The 15,395-nt window shown below is 43.2% G+C and overlaps 1 protein-coding gene across 2 annotated transcripts in view; it reads right to left on the reverse strand.

Moving 5' to 3' along the window:
* The window catches only part of AK5 (adenylate kinase 5), a 213,982-nt gene that overhangs the window by 89,623 nt on the left and 108,964 nt on the right, over window positions 1-15,395 (reverse strand). For both annotated transcript variants that reach the window (XM_010963381.3, XM_010963379.2), the window contains exons 7-8: window positions 10,550-10,640; window positions 3,632-3,708 (exon numbers count right to left, since the gene is read on the reverse strand). In XM_010963381.3, the coding sequence (XP_010961683.1) occupies window positions 3,632-3,708; window positions 10,550-10,640 (168 nt within the window). The remainder of the gene's footprint in view (window positions 1-3,631; window positions 3,709-10,549; window positions 10,641-15,395) is intronic.

Raw genomic sequence — 15,395 nt, forward strand, 5'->3', positions numbered from 1 at the left:
GGATAATAATATCAATCTCATGTAATTGTCTCAGGATAAAAATGAGGGAATATGTGAAGCACTTAGAACAGTATTAAATAATGTAGAAATGTTAGAAGCTAATGGAGAGGAGAGTGTCAAGAAGGGGGCTGGTTTAGAGATGCAGTCAGCAAACTGCGGTCCTCAGGTCAGATCCACTCTGCTGCCTGTTTGTGTTCAGCCTCTCAGTTAAGAATGGCTTTCACATTTTTAAATAGTTGAAATAAATCACACGCAAATATGTGGAATTCAAATTTCAGTGTCCATGAATGAAGCTCTACTCGGACACGGCCGTACTCCTGTTTAAGTGTAGTCGTAGCCACTTCTGCACCGCAACGACAGGTCTGACTAATTGCAACGAAGATGTTATGGCTCACAAAGCCTTAAATATTTACTGCCTGGCCCTTTACAGTAAAAGCGTGCTGAATCAAAGGCAGCCAAGGTCAAGAAAGGTAACTTAAAAAGTATTAACTGGAATTGGCGATAGACTACCAGTGACTTTGATAATGGCTTTGTTTGGAGTGGTGAAAGTATAAATGAGATTTTGGTGCCAGGCTGATCATAGTTTGATTTCTGGCTCTACAGCTTGTTACCGGTGTAGTCAAGGGAAGTCACTGAACTTGTATGAGCTTCAGTTTTCTCAGCTGTAAATTGGGGATAAACAGAGCTGCCTTCTTGAGTTACTGTAGAGATTAGCAATAATGCACGTAAACCATAGAACACAGTGTCTAGCTCATAGTAGGTACTCAATAAATGCAGCACTTGCTTCAATTTAATCTGCTGCCCCCCAAATTGCTGTGCCTTTGTGCCTTTTCACTTTGAATATTGTATTTTGTTTTCTGTGTTCTGATGTTTTACACTATACGCCAAGTCTTTGCTCAAATCTCTCCTTTTTAATGAGGCCATCATAGTTCATACTGACTGTCTTATTTAATACTGTAATCTGTCCCCCACCCCAGCATTCCTAATCCTTCTAACCAGTTCTACATTTTTTTTCTCATAGAACTTACCAGTCTAGAGAATTTACTCATTCATTTATTTTGTTTTTTTAAATTAAAACAATAAAAAAATTTTTTAACAGAGAGGAGGTAATTAGGTTTATTTATTTAGTTAGTTTTTTGATGGTACTGGGGATTGAACCCAGGACCTCATGCTTGCTAAGCATGCACTCTATCACTTAAGCTATACCCTCCCCACTAAAAAAAATTTTTTTTACTGAAGTATAGTCAGTTTACAATGTTGTGTCAATTTCTGGTGTACAGCATAATGTTTCAGTCATACATATACATACACATATGCATTTTCATATTCTTTTTCAGTGTAGGTTAGTACAAGATATTGAATATTGTTTCCTGTGCTATACAGTATAAACTTGTTGTTTATCTATTTAAAATATAATAGTTAGTATCTGCAAATCTTGAACTCCCAGTTTATCCCTTCCCACCCCCTTCTCCTCTAGTAACCATAGTCTAATTTTCTACGTCTGTGAGTCTGTTTCTGTTTTGTAAATAAGCTCATTTGTCTTTTTTTTTTGTAGATTCCACATATAATTGATATCATATGGTGTTATCCTTTTTCTTTCTGGCTTATTTCACTTAGAATGATGGTTTCCAGGTCCATCCATGTTGCTGCAAATGGCATTATTTTATTATTTTTTATTTCTGAGTGAGAATTTACTAATTTTTAAATTTATGACTATATTATGTTCATTGTTTACTATCTGTCTTCCCCATCAGGATGAAAGTTCCTTGCCTGAATTACATAGTTAGATATTCCAAGTGACTAAACAGTACCTGACACACAGTAGGTGCTCTATTAATATTTGTTGAATGACTAAACAAGAAAAGAATAGGTGAGGAATTTTTTTATCCTGCTCAGGACTAGATGTGTTCCTTCAATCTGGGGACTTGTCTTCTCTCATCTCTGTAATATTCTCAACCATCATCTGCTATAATGCAGCTCTGCTCCATCCCCTCCACCTTCTCCTTCTGGAACTCCTTTCAGAGCAGGTTGAACAAATAATTCTATCCTCAGTGTCTCCTAAGTTCTTTCTTATATTTGACAATGATTTAGCCCTCTGTTTTATTCTGAGGCAATTTCCTCAGCTCTACCATTGTCTTTTCAGCTGTGTCTAGTCTATTCTTCAACTCGTTAATTGAATTTTTATTACAATGACAATATTTTTTGTGCCTAGAATTTCTATTTGGTCCCCCCTTTTCCTTCCTGCCTTTTCCTTTCCATTCTCTCCTGCACTTGTTTCATGGTTTCTAATCTTCTCTTTATCTCTTTGGATATTTTAAATATTCCTATATTAAGATTTCTTTCCAACTCTTCTGTTATCTCTAGTCTTTGGCGTGTGAGCCCTTCCATTTGTTTAATCAGCTGGATTTCTTGTTATGAGTCATTTCTTTGTGTGGTCTGTAATTTTGGATGATGAGCTCACTTTTCATAGTGATTATCTGGCATTTGCCTCTGTTGGGGTCTTAAGGGTTAGCAACTGAAAAGGCTCCCAAAATGCACCACTGAATGGCTTGTCTTTGGAGGTCAGGATGGGAGGTGGAGATGTGTGTGTTAGGGAAGGTGACCGAAGCTCACTTCTCCACTGTGAAACCATCTGTGTAACTCTGGGCAAATTACTCTTGGAGACTGCATTCTCTTATCTGGGAGATAAAGACAGTAATTCCTATTTCCGAGAGATGTCGTGAAGAATTAGCGAGATAATCAAGTTAAGGAAGTTAGCGCAACGTTTACTATGTACAAAGTGCTTAATAAATACTAAAAATATTTTTAAATACTTGCCAATATCTTCTCCTTGCTTTGTGATATAATAGAAGAAACTTAATGCTCATGAAAATAGCTTCTGAACACGTACATGAAATGGAAAGACAGCCATTACATTTGGACACTGGTCAGATTTATCTGCTTTACTCATAACATGTGTTAGCTGAAAATGGGTGAAAAAAACCCCAGATGAACATGTTCGCTTGGCTTTCAGCCACTGCAGAAGAGCACTGTTGAGAGGTGGAAGGAAGTTTCAGACATTATTCTTTTTAAAAAACACAGCCTAATTGGAGAATGGGAACATTTGCCAACTATTTTGGATCATTAAAACTTAGCAGTAGGAAGAGTTCCTTTGCCGAGAAGAAAATGAGCCAGATACGTTTCTTTGGTTTTATTCAAATAGAAAATACATTTAACTTCTTGGCTATGTTGTCCTTGGTCATTAGTCCCTTTCAAAGATTAGGAAGAGAAAAGCAGGTCCCTGACCCTGTAGTCAATGCGGTTAATACTGTCAGTTTGTTATTGGAAAGGGATCAAGACACAGGCAAATTCCTGGGCAAGGGAACCTCACATAACCTCACTTCTATCTCCTGTAACTCTAGACCACAAATCTTTCCTCAGTTAATTGCCATTTGGAGTCTGTGGATACAGGAGGCCTAAAGGGCCAAAGTTAGTGAATAAAAGCTATGAGCTACTGTGATTTATCATGGACAATGTTACTAGTTACCTGGAAACATTTCACAGAATGATTAATAACTCCAATTTTCATGAAACATTTATAAAGACTAAAATTAAAAACATTTAAACAGAAACACTTTTAGATTTTAATTACCTGATCTTCATAATCAGATCCTGTATCAATGATCTCTCCAGCGTCCAACATCATCGAAGAATCAAGGTCAACTGAACCTAAGATTCAGAAAACAAAGATTACCTGATGGAGGCTGTCTGTGTACGTTTCTAAAGCAAGCAGCCTCCCACCAGGTTTCCATACTGTCCTTATGATCACATCAAATATTTATAGACCCTTCCCATTGGCCAGGCACTGTTTGGCTTGCAGGTGGGAAATGCAGATACTCTGGACACCGTCTCCACCCTTAAGAAGAAGATGATCCTGTCGACTGATCTGTCAGCAGTGAAGTTCAGAAACCGGAAAGGAAAGGCTACTGATTCTGACTAGCAGTGGAGGAGCTGACGGAGGTGGGGTTCTCCACAGGAGCTAGTCTACGAGCCTGGACTGCGAGGGTGTGGAAGGGCTGTCCAGAAGGAGAAGTGGTTTAGGACTGTGTGGCAGTAACTGAGGAAGAAGGAACACCAGGTGTGAAATACAGAGTGGGAGCAGAGCAAGGGGTTTCCAGAAAAAAAGAGGGACTGAGTTTGCTCACTCCATGAGAACTCGAGAAATTTTTCCTCCAGCCTTGGATTACCTGAGTCCCTGAAGATGAGAAAAATCAGGTTAACTTAATGTATTAATGTAGAGTTTTTCCCCCAGGGTACTACAGGTTACAGTGAATTGCCTGCCCATGAATCCCCAAGGCTGAGACTTAAACCAGTGATTTCCATAATGGGGTCCCTGAAGAACAACTGATTGATCACCCTCATCTAAGGGCTCTCTCCTGCTGGGAAATACATATTCCCTAACTAGCCAGAAAGGCAGCCTTCAGTGCTGCCCACAGAGCGCCAGGCGCCCCCTGAAACACTCCACGCTTCACTGTACACGTGCCTTTGCCAAATAACTCTTATTTAGAATCTGCAACGAGTAATATGTGATGAAGATGGATTTCTTTTTTAAATGTCAAGCATCTCACACACTTGTCAGACATGGACCTCTCACAGAGATGCTGCTTTCATACCTTCCTCCAAAAAGAGAACCAAGGTATGTCCCCACAGTCTTTTTTCTTGTCTTCCGTTTTTTTTTTCTTTTTTCTTCTCATCACTACCTCTGCCGTTTAACAAACTAAGTACTAGCACGTGTTCCCAAGTATTAAGCAGTAACGTCATTGTTCCTTGTGTCTGCATCATTAAAAACTTTTTAAGGATGATAAAGATTTTCAAAATGGAGATACTTGACTTGTCAAACCATTTTGGAAAGTAACCATAGAGCTGCCATGTCTAGTGGCATAAACGTATACTGCACAATTCTTGGTGACGCCCACGGCAGCCCCAGGGTTGAGGTGCTTGTTAGAGGGGAGTTGGGAGGACTCTGCACCACATGCTATTAATACAGCGAGACTAGTGGGGTGAAATGGAAACTTCAATTTTACACATATGTTTTTAAGTAGAGGAATTGTACATGTATGATTTTTCTATCTTTGTGCTTTTGGTATTTTTCAAATAAAATTTTTCATAAATTTTTATGAAAGTACTTGACGTCTCAGAGCCCACTTTGAAGATCAGTTTGCCTATGTGTACTGAGGCAGTAAAGATGTCAGAAGTAAAACACAGTTCTCTCTTATAAGAACACAGACATTTTAGAATTTAGTATTTCACTGACTCCCACCCTGTCATTTTAGAAAAAGAGGAAAATGAGCCGTGGCGAAGTTAAATAACTTGGCCACGGTCCTGTAGAAAGCAGTTGACGTCAAGACAGGAGTCAGAGCTCCCACCTCGAACACGTCCCGCTGACTCCAAGTTCCAAGCAGGCGTAATCCAAACGGCCATATAATGGTGGTCTTTCATTACAGTGCCCTACAGGACAGGACCTGGAGGCGTGTGCCGCCTCGCCTACATTCTGAGAAAGGGAGGAACAGTGAGTGGCTGATAATGAGGGGGGTCACTGGGCGGCTGTGGAAATGGAAGAACAAAAAGCGAATCAAGGAGAGTCACTCCAGCCTGTGACAAGGTGGCTGCTACTGACAGCGTCGTCAGAGGGATCGCCGAAGTTAATTAGCTTCCATCACTTCCACAGTATGAATATTATCCACCCCTGACTAGTGGACTTGGTGACAGGCACTCAGATGATACCCTCCCCTCAGAATTCAGAGTGACTCACGTGGAGTGCGCAGCGTGATCGGAACACGGAGATCTTATTAAACATATAGCTGTTTCCGTTCCTGCGTCCTACTTATTTAATCAGAAACTGTTCTTTTGGTTGTTTTAATAACGGACAATGTGAAGAGCTCTTAACCCAGTTCACAGAAATATTGCACATTAATATTTGAAAATGGAACAAGGTTATTAGAAAACTAACTTCAGCAATGGTTAGAATGAAAGAATGAAGAGGTCTTGGTTTAAAAACCAACAACTCGTGCTTCTTAGGAAGAAGAGATTGACTTTCCTAATAAAACGCTTTCAACAGAAATTTTATTGTATCATCAAGGGGTGGAATTTCTTGACATATTGTTGCTCTTGGCAACAGTCCTAACAGATCATAGAAGGAAGGCAACAGACAAAGGATGGCATTATCGGCTCAGATAATGATTGAATAACTTTCATTTCCTTTTAGTATCGGTTGCTTGGTTTGCTGAAAATGGAAACTTTAATAATAGCCTAAGGTTTGACGTTCAGAATAGGGAGGTAAATACCGCCATATGTACACATTTTCACCATCTTTCACTGGACAATTTAACACATAAAACAATGGCAATGATCTTGTTACCCAGAAAAGACAGCAGAAGCAGGACATTTTGAAAAAATGATAGTACTGCCTTCATTTCCCCCTATTTTGAATTTCTTGATTTTTTCATATTTAAAAATATCTTTCCTATAGATAACAGAGAAAGTCATGAGCTAAACTAGAACCCCACGGAGGCACTCTGTGTCGCCAGCCTTAGAAGCAGAGTGCTCTGTGGAAATACTATTTTCAGGTTGTCTCTTTAAATTTAAGCAGGAAGATGATACAAACTGGCTTTGGAGGTACAGGAAGGCTAACCATACTGCTTTCTGGGACCCTGTTAAAGACTTTTTTCCTCCTTGTGGATCTTCATTCTGAAGTTTTAGGAAAGTCCTTGTCCCACTTTGAGTCCCAAGCAAAGGGACACTCCCGCAAGGCGGGGCTTCCAGGGCGGGGATGGGCGCCTGCAGACAAGGCTCCTCTAACAGGTGCATCTCCTGCCCCTCTGTGAGGAAAGGCAAAGGGGTCTCTCCCTTGCCCTGTCGTTGCCACTAAACTGGAAGCAGCTTTAGGTGGGGCTGCACTTCATCTCTGAATCTAAAAACAAAACTTAGAAATCACATGCATTCGATACATATTTGTGAATGACTGAAAAATGCATAAAAGGGCATATACATTTTACTTTTGTGGATCTCAGTCTTATTCATTCGCTCTACAAACATGAAATCCCTCCTAAGCGTCCGAGGCATTAGGCACGGAGAATCCAGCTCTAATTCCAGCAGGCGTGGAAAGGGTTAGCAGCAGGTTGCATTAGCATTCCTTTGAAGAAGAGCACTGCATATCTCTGGGAAGATATCCTGACAGTATTTGGGATTAGAAGGGAGCTCCTGGAGGGAACTGGGTGTTGGTGGCCTGTGCTGGGTGAGAAGGGAAGCGGAGAATTTTTCAGTTACTCCACAATACGGGTTGCGGAAAGGAGGAAGGGGGAGAAGAGAGTAGAAAGTGACCTAGGAAACTGGGGAAATGTGTTGCATAAGATGTGGTGTCTCCCTGCAACCCCTCAAACTCTCAGCAAAGATACCAACTTATAGACAGCCTTTTCAGGGTGACAGCCACACACTTTATACGCATAAGCCATTTACTGGTCACAGCAATCCTATGAGGTAGCACTAACAGCATCCTTTCTTTATAGATGAGCAAACCGGGGCGAGAGAGATTGACTGCTGTAGTCAATTCTGCTCAGTGGAAGTATTACTGGAGGGCTCCAGGGAGGAGGAGACACCGCAGACAGGGTGCGGACATTTGGGGGATGGCATTCTATGACATGCAAGCAAGCAAATGCACACTCTGCTCTGGAGCCAAAGAAAATTCAGTGTGGCTGTGAGTCTGGGTATTCAGGGGAGTAGCCCAGCTGAAGCGGCCAGCTGGATGAGAAAGGGCTTATGTGTCATCGCACTGGGTATCAGACAGACACTCACCTATGCTCTGTCCCCGAGAAAGCTTGCATCTAATGTGGGAATTGATGCTTAGCGAACGTTCATATACTTGATCGTATAATCATAGCTGTGATGAATGCCCTGCAGGAAAAGGGCAAGGTACTACTCAAGGGCCTAATCGGGTCTGGAATGGGGTCTGCAAATGCCTCCTTGGGGACATCACTGAGATACAAAGTAGGATCTGACCAGGTGAAAGATGGAAGTAGGAGTTGAGAGAGTAGAGGGATACAGATGGAGACAAGCAGGTCCAAGTAACCTGTGCACATGGCGGGAGACAGGAAGGTACCTGAGGCATTCGAGGAGCTGGAGGAGGGTATGGGGCAGGGGAGGAGTGACGCTGTGCCGGGAACAGGACCACAGCATCCTGGATACTTTTCTCACCTTAAGGACGTTGGTGCTCAGTCTGCAGAAAAGTCATTGAAGGGTTTTTTTTTTTTTTTTCTTTTTGTCAAGAGGCAGAGTGATCAAGGCTGCCTTCTGGGAGGATCCCCATGGCAGTAACAGGATTCATGACAGATGGAAGGGGATAGGAATGAAGTAAAAGGCCAGCCAGGGATGTCAAAGCCTTGGCTAGTGGAGAACGTGGCCCGGACCCCATAGGACCGATGGCTGGTGTGGGCTGTGAGGGCAGAGACACTCTTCCTCTTAAAAGGGAAAGACTGCGCAATCTCACTTACAAGTGGAACCTGAAAATGTCAGATACACAGAGGCAGACAGTAGACTGGTGGTTACCATGGGCATGCAGGGGGGACACAGGGAGATGTTGGCTAAAGGGTCCAGCGCTGCAGTTACGTAGGAAGAATAAGCCCAGAGCCCCGGTGTAGCACGGTGACAACAGGTAACAATACGTGATGAATGCTGGAGATGTGCTAAGAGAATATGTTCCAGGTGCTCATTCATCACACACAGAAAAACGGTAACTATGTGAAGAGAGAGCGTGTGAATTAGCTGAGCTGGGTAATCACTTCACTAGTCAAATCAGCATGTGGTACATCTTAAAGAGATACAATTTTTGTGCAAAAAAAAATTTAAAAGAATTTAAAGCCATTCACATGGAGGTGATATGGGAGCCGTAGGGCAGCTGAGATTCTGCAAAGAGAGAGGATCAGAGAGAAGGGAGGGACTGAATCACAGAGCAGAGGCCCTGGACGTGACTTGTCGGCCTGAGTGAGCCACCGAGATTTCACCTGCTGGTGCAGGTTTTCTGTTTTCTCTTGAAAGAGAGGAGCCAGCGACACTGGCCTCTCCCCTACGGCAGCAGTAGCCTGGGGCTGTGAAGTGGCCGCCTCCTGTAGGGAAGGTGGGGTTATTTCTAGTTTACCACAGGCCCTCCAGTTCACATCACTCACCAGGGCTGTCACATGCAGAGCAGGCTTACTTTCAGGCTGGAGCAGAACCCGATTTTCAGGGGTCTTGGGTGTGGAAGGGAGACGGGGGCGTGGGGGCTGTGGGCACTGGCTCCTCTGTTCACAAGCCCAGAGTTGCAGAAAGGAAGCAGTCCGCCCCTGGAAAGCTCCGCTGTGGCGGGCCCTGTGCACCCCACCACGGGGACTTGGAGAGGATGAGGTCACCATTTACCGACTATCACAGAAGCCAACACAGCTGCGTTACTACAGGACCCGGCCACCTTGGAGAAATGCCACTTGTGCTGGGAGTTCTAAAGAACGGGCAGCTAAATCAGCTCCTCTGCTCCGCTGTGTTAGCAAACTGAGGGTGTCTTGCAGAGGCATTTGTTGTTAGAGGTCTAAATGAATGTTCTAAGTAAAATATTAACTTAAAAAGTGCAGGTGTCACAGCATTTTCCAGAGCAGCACTACTCTTGTTTATATGATCTTACATGCATCTCAGTATTCCATCTTTTCCTGCAATGGGCCATCCTTTGGTAAATATCACTGGAAAATCAGGCGGGTGAGTTAACATCTGTCATCTGTGCACTGTGGATCTGCCCAGAAAGACTACCACTCTTTGAAGCTACTCTTAGTGGGCTTCAAATATGGCTGAAAAGTTTTGGTGTTTAGCCTTTTTCTTTACAGCCCAGAATTTATGGTCTTTATTTACTCAGGCCACACTGAGAAGCAAGGTCAGGACTGGGACAAGGACTTAAGAGTCATCCACATAGAACTGATGGTTGAAACCATGAGGGACAATGAATTGACCAAGGGAGAGGGTGGGAAAAGGGGCAAGGCTAGAACTCTGAGCGGGATATGGTTACCCTGCATGACTGTCCAACATTGAACTCCTAGACATAGGGAGAGACGGGGCAGAGCCATGACAGGGGCTGTGGGCAGGGATGGAAGCAGCTATCAGATCAAAGGGGAGGCTTTTTCCAGGTGGCACAGGAGAGACATGTATGAGTTAGGGAGTCCTGGGGAAACAGTAACTTCTATTGTTGCACAAAGAATGAGTTAGATCAGTGTTTAAAAATTATAGTAACATAAATGTAATGCTCCATTGTGACCACCTGCTAATTTGCACATGCAGTAACTGGAAGAAAGGCAGTAACCATAAGGGCCAGATGTCGAGTTCTTCTTTTATATGTTGTTTTGTACCTTAATTTTTAAGCCTGAAGGTATAAAGCTCTGAGGACAGCATCGTCCTTAAAACCTTACAGCAGTCTGCTGAGCTCCAACATGACTACAAAGCCCCAGACACTTGGCAGGGGGTCAGGATGTCCTGCAGCCCAAAGGACACAGTGACTTACCCGCTGCAGCCTCTTTGTTTGGAAATAACTTGCTGTCAACTGCCATGCTGATGTCATAGAATACCTCATCCTCGTCCCGGTCGGCATCAAACTGGGGGAAATCAGGACAGACAAGTTGAGAGCATGAGAATACAGAAATAAGAACATTCCAGAATATAACAAGCATGCAGCACACAACTGTATGTCTAATGAAGCAGGACGGCAGGGGTTAAAGCTCTTGAGTATTTAATCAGACACTTAGAGGGTTTTTCCAGCCCAGACGTCGTAGCAAAGAGGTTATTAGGGAGTGAAACGTACAGTCTCTTATGGGTAAGAAAATGTGTAGAATTTTCTTAGTTTCTAAAGCAAGCTTTGGAAAAAACCATAACTAAAATTTACCTTGTGCCTTTCTGGCCCTTAGTTTTGTTTTGAAATATATCTCCCCACCCCTACCCAATGAAAATACATGGCTCTAAACAACAAGGGGAAAGGTTTTCTAATTTGCTGTTAAAAAAATAAAAAAAAGAGAACTCTTAAACCAAATTTTAAATATCATACTAACACTAAAGATGCTGTATTACACAGGTAACTTACAGACACCATAGCTGATTTATTATTTATTTATTTTGGAGAGGAGGTAATTATGTTTATCCATTTATTCATTTTAATGGAGGGACTGAGGATTGAACCCAGGACCTTGGGCATGCTAAGCATGTGCTCTACCACTGAGCTATACCCTCCCCTCTAGATACTATAGATTTAGATGTAACAAAAAATTACATATTTCAAACTTTATTTTTACCATTCTCTAAAATTTACAGAAATTTAAATACTAAAAAGTGTGGTTACATTTATAAATCTTCCGTTTTCCAAGTTGTTCAGTGGTTATTAGAAATACAATTTTATCTCTTTAGTTTTTAAAAATAGCTTTACCGAGTTATAATCAATATACAATAAATTGCATACATTCAAAGTGCATAAAATGATATGTTTTGACATCTGTATACACCCATGAAGCAGCATAAAAATCAAAATAGTGAACATCACTGTCACCTCCAAAAGTTTCCTTGTGTCCCTTGGGTATCCCTTCCTCTTACTCCTGCCGCTACCCTGCAACCAGGTTATTCTTGATATGTTTTCTGTAACTGGAGATTACTTTTTGCATCTTCTAGGATTTCATGTAAAAGGAATCTCACAGCATGCAATCTTTCTGTCTGGATTCTTTCATTCAGCACAATTATTTTGAGATTCATCAAGTTCATTCCTTTTCATTGCTGAGTAGTATTCCATTGTATAGATACACTATTAATTACTTCCCGGGTATCTTTCATCTCAGAGATTGTAGTTTTCATCTCTAGATGTTTGATTTGAGCCTTTAAAATATTCATGTCTTTATTTAAGGCTTTGAACACTTGAAATACAATTATAATAACTTTTAATATCCCTTTCTACCAATTCTAACTTCTGGTGTCAGTTCTGAGTTGGCTATGATAGATTTTCCCTCATTATTATGGCACATATTTTCCTGTTTCTTTTCATGCCTGGAAATTTTTTTACTGGATGCCAGGCATTGACAATTTGACCCTGTTAGATGCTAGCTGTTTTTGTATTTCTATAAATATTCTTGAGTTTTGTTCCAGAATGCAGTTTAGTTATTTGGAAACAACTTGATCTTTTCAGGTCTTGTCTTTAAGATTTGTTGGCCTGGACCAGAGCAGGGTTTAGTTTAGGGTTAACTATTAGCCACTGTTGAGGCAAGACTCTACCTAGTGCCTTGTGGATGAAGGAATTTTCCAGTCTGACTGGTAGAAAAGGGTGCTCTTCCAAGCCTGGTGTGAGCCCCAGCGACTGTTCCCACCGATCCTTTGGGTGGTTTTTCCTCAGCTTCAGACAGTTTCCTCATATGCAGGCCCTGAATAGTTCTCTGCTGAATCCTGGAGGGGATCCCTCTGCAAGGGAATTCTGTGGATCCCTTGCAGCTCTGATACTCTGTCCTCTGAACTCCGGTCACCTTGGTCTCTTGGGCTCTCAGCTCCATCTGCGCAATTCCTGGAGGCACCAGTCTCCCCACGGCCTCTTTCTCCCTACACCGTAGCCTGGAAACTCTCCAGGAGTAAGCTGGGGCGACCGCAGGACTCACCTCATTTGTTTCCTTTCTCTCAGGGAATCACCTCATTGTCTGATGTCCAGTGTCTTGGAAAAACATTTTTAATACATTTTTTTCTGTTTTTTTTTTAAATTTATTTGTTTCACATGGGAGGGAAAGTCCAATCTCTCTTATTCTATCTTGGCTTTTAATCGTAATTATCTTGAAGACATTTAAGAGGACTTGAGTGATTTATTCCTTTATATTTTCCTACAGAAGTGCTTCATTATTTTTAGTGAGGGAAATTTAGAAACCGAAGTTAGAATCTTATCCCCTAGCCTCCCCTCACACAGTTAAAGCACATCCGTATGGAGCATCAAAGTGCCTTCACTTGGTCACGTCAGCCCATGGGAAAGGTGAGGCAGGCCGTCTTGTTTCTGTTTTACAGGCAAGGAAACGTCTACTCAGAGAAATTGTGACTTTCTCCAGTCAAACAGCTAACAAGCAGGAGAACCAGGGTTTGAGCTCAGGATGACTGATGACTTCTGTCCTACCAGGAGACATATGATCATCACAGTCAGACAAGTACAGCCCTGCTGCTCAGGTAAGTGTTAACACAGTCTAAAAGCAAAGGGAGGAAAGCAGGTGGTGTTTAGGGCAAATACAAGGAGACCACCGAGGCACGGTGGGCACCATCTTAATGCACTGCTTCCCACCCCCACACACCATGGCTGGTTTTCTCCTTTCAAGGCATCTGTCAGCTATCATCAGTAAGGGGTAAGGTCTATTCCGGGGGGGGGGGGTGTTTTTATTTTTTTCCTGGACTCTAGAAGGATGGGTGGTAGCATGTCATTTTACACATAAAAGAGCATCCGCTTATGTTTTAATCATCATTTCCTAGAAAACAGAGCCAAAGGCAAAACTTCGAGGTTACACTTTATGGGGGGCAGTGTGTGTGTGCGTGAGTGCATGCGTGTAACCCCAGGGCAGTAAGTTTGAAAGAGGAAGGAAGGAAAGCAAATGTAAGGTGGCATGTTACTGAGCTGGACCCCTGCTTCACAAGAAGACATGGCTCATCTCCAGAAAGGCTAAATGGAACCAGTACATCTCAGAGCAGTCTGAGAGGGGGAGGAAGGGAGAGGCATTTATATGGTGTCTTTTCAGTGTCCTGCTTTCCATTGGTCCAGGTTTTCCCTTTGTGGAGTTAAGTGCCCCCGCCTCTTGGCTGTGTTGCCTAGACCCCGGGGCGGCCCCTGGGAAGCCAGACCCCACGTCCCAGGGAGCGGCACAGCATCCGGATCTAGAGGAGCTGGAAGGAGCCCACCCCTGTAGGTCTGGTCTGGTTGGGCCTGGGGGCCGTCTCTGCAGAGGCTCCCACCAGGGTGTGGACGATGAAGCCCGGCCCTCAACCCTGAAGAGGCTGGCGGGGGCCGTCAGCCACGCTGCAGGTCTGGGCAGTGGTGGGCAGCTCCCCATCCAACAAGCAACCGAGGCCCGGAGCACATGGGCCAGGTGAGTCAGGGGAGGCTTGTAAACTGGGCTTGGGCCGCTTAAAACTTAGCTAGAGCTTGATTTAAATTTCTGCTTCCCCTGTAGCAGCTGTCTGACCTCGAACGACTTATTTCCACGTTCTTGGCATCTACGCAATGGGATTTTTGTGAGGACTAAAGAGATGGTGTATTTAACACACCAGCACACAGCCTGGCATAACGGCAGTCCTTTTTTTTTCCCTCCCTAAGCCTCTGGGCGTATATTCTATAGATCTTTGACTGCTTCTGTACTTTGGACATGTGCACACACACCACACACACATTTTTTTCAAACTAGGGGGATTGTGGAATAAAGAACACAAAAGACTTTGAGATTTTCTGGGAGATATTTTATCCTCCAGCTGATCTGAACAAGGATATGTTTAGTTCTGGCACAGACCAAAGCACCTGACTGTCTATTCCAAAAGGCAAAATGCTAACAGTAAAACATCATTCATGAAAGCATTCAACACATATCTGCTGAGTGACAACAATGTCCTGGGTGGACTCTTCACTTGACCACTGCTAAGGGTTTGGATGATGAACAAGGAGCCACAGGACGGGAGACGACACCCACGCAGCCAACTCAACTCCGGGATTCCACAGCTCTGCTGTAGCCCATTTACTCCTGCATCAGGACCACAGGTCTTAACCTAGACTCCCTTTTATGTTCTGTCACGTCCCACCTCCGCAGCTGCAGGACTAGCATGGCACCCTTCTCTCCAGTCGTCTGGCAAATAGCGTGGCATATAGACCTTGAAGAGCATTCTGATTGAGGACTACGAGAGCAACTGCCACTTAGTGGATAAAGATGTTTACAAAACGGTGCCACTCAATGTTGAAGAGGTTGTGTGTATGGTGAGTGGGGAACTGGCTTTTCAATCATCAAACATCATTTCACTTCCTACTTGTTTTTGCACAAATCATACATGTCAATGGCTCTCAACTAGGAATAATTCTGCCCATCCCTCCCCCACCCTCCCCAGCACTTGGCAACATTGGTAGATATTTTTGGTTGTCACACCTGGCAGAGGGGAGGTTACTGGCTGGGGATGCTGCTAAATGTCTTACAGTGCACAGGACAGCCCCTCACAGCAAAGAATTATTCCAGCTAGAATGTCAGTGGTGCCAAAGTTGAGAAACCCTCATCCACACCAACATATTCTCAGTTTTTGGGTCTCTAAATAGTGTTTTGAAACCCAAGCAGCAGTGTAACAGTGACCGACCGACCGACTGACCTATCTACCTACTT

The sequence above is a fragment of the Camelus bactrianus genome, chromosome 13 (genome assembly GCF_048773025.1).
Source record: "Camelus bactrianus isolate YW-2024 breed Bactrian camel chromosome 13, ASM4877302v1, whole genome shotgun sequence".
NCBI lineage: Eukaryota > Metazoa > Chordata > Mammalia > Artiodactyla > Camelidae > Camelus > Camelus bactrianus.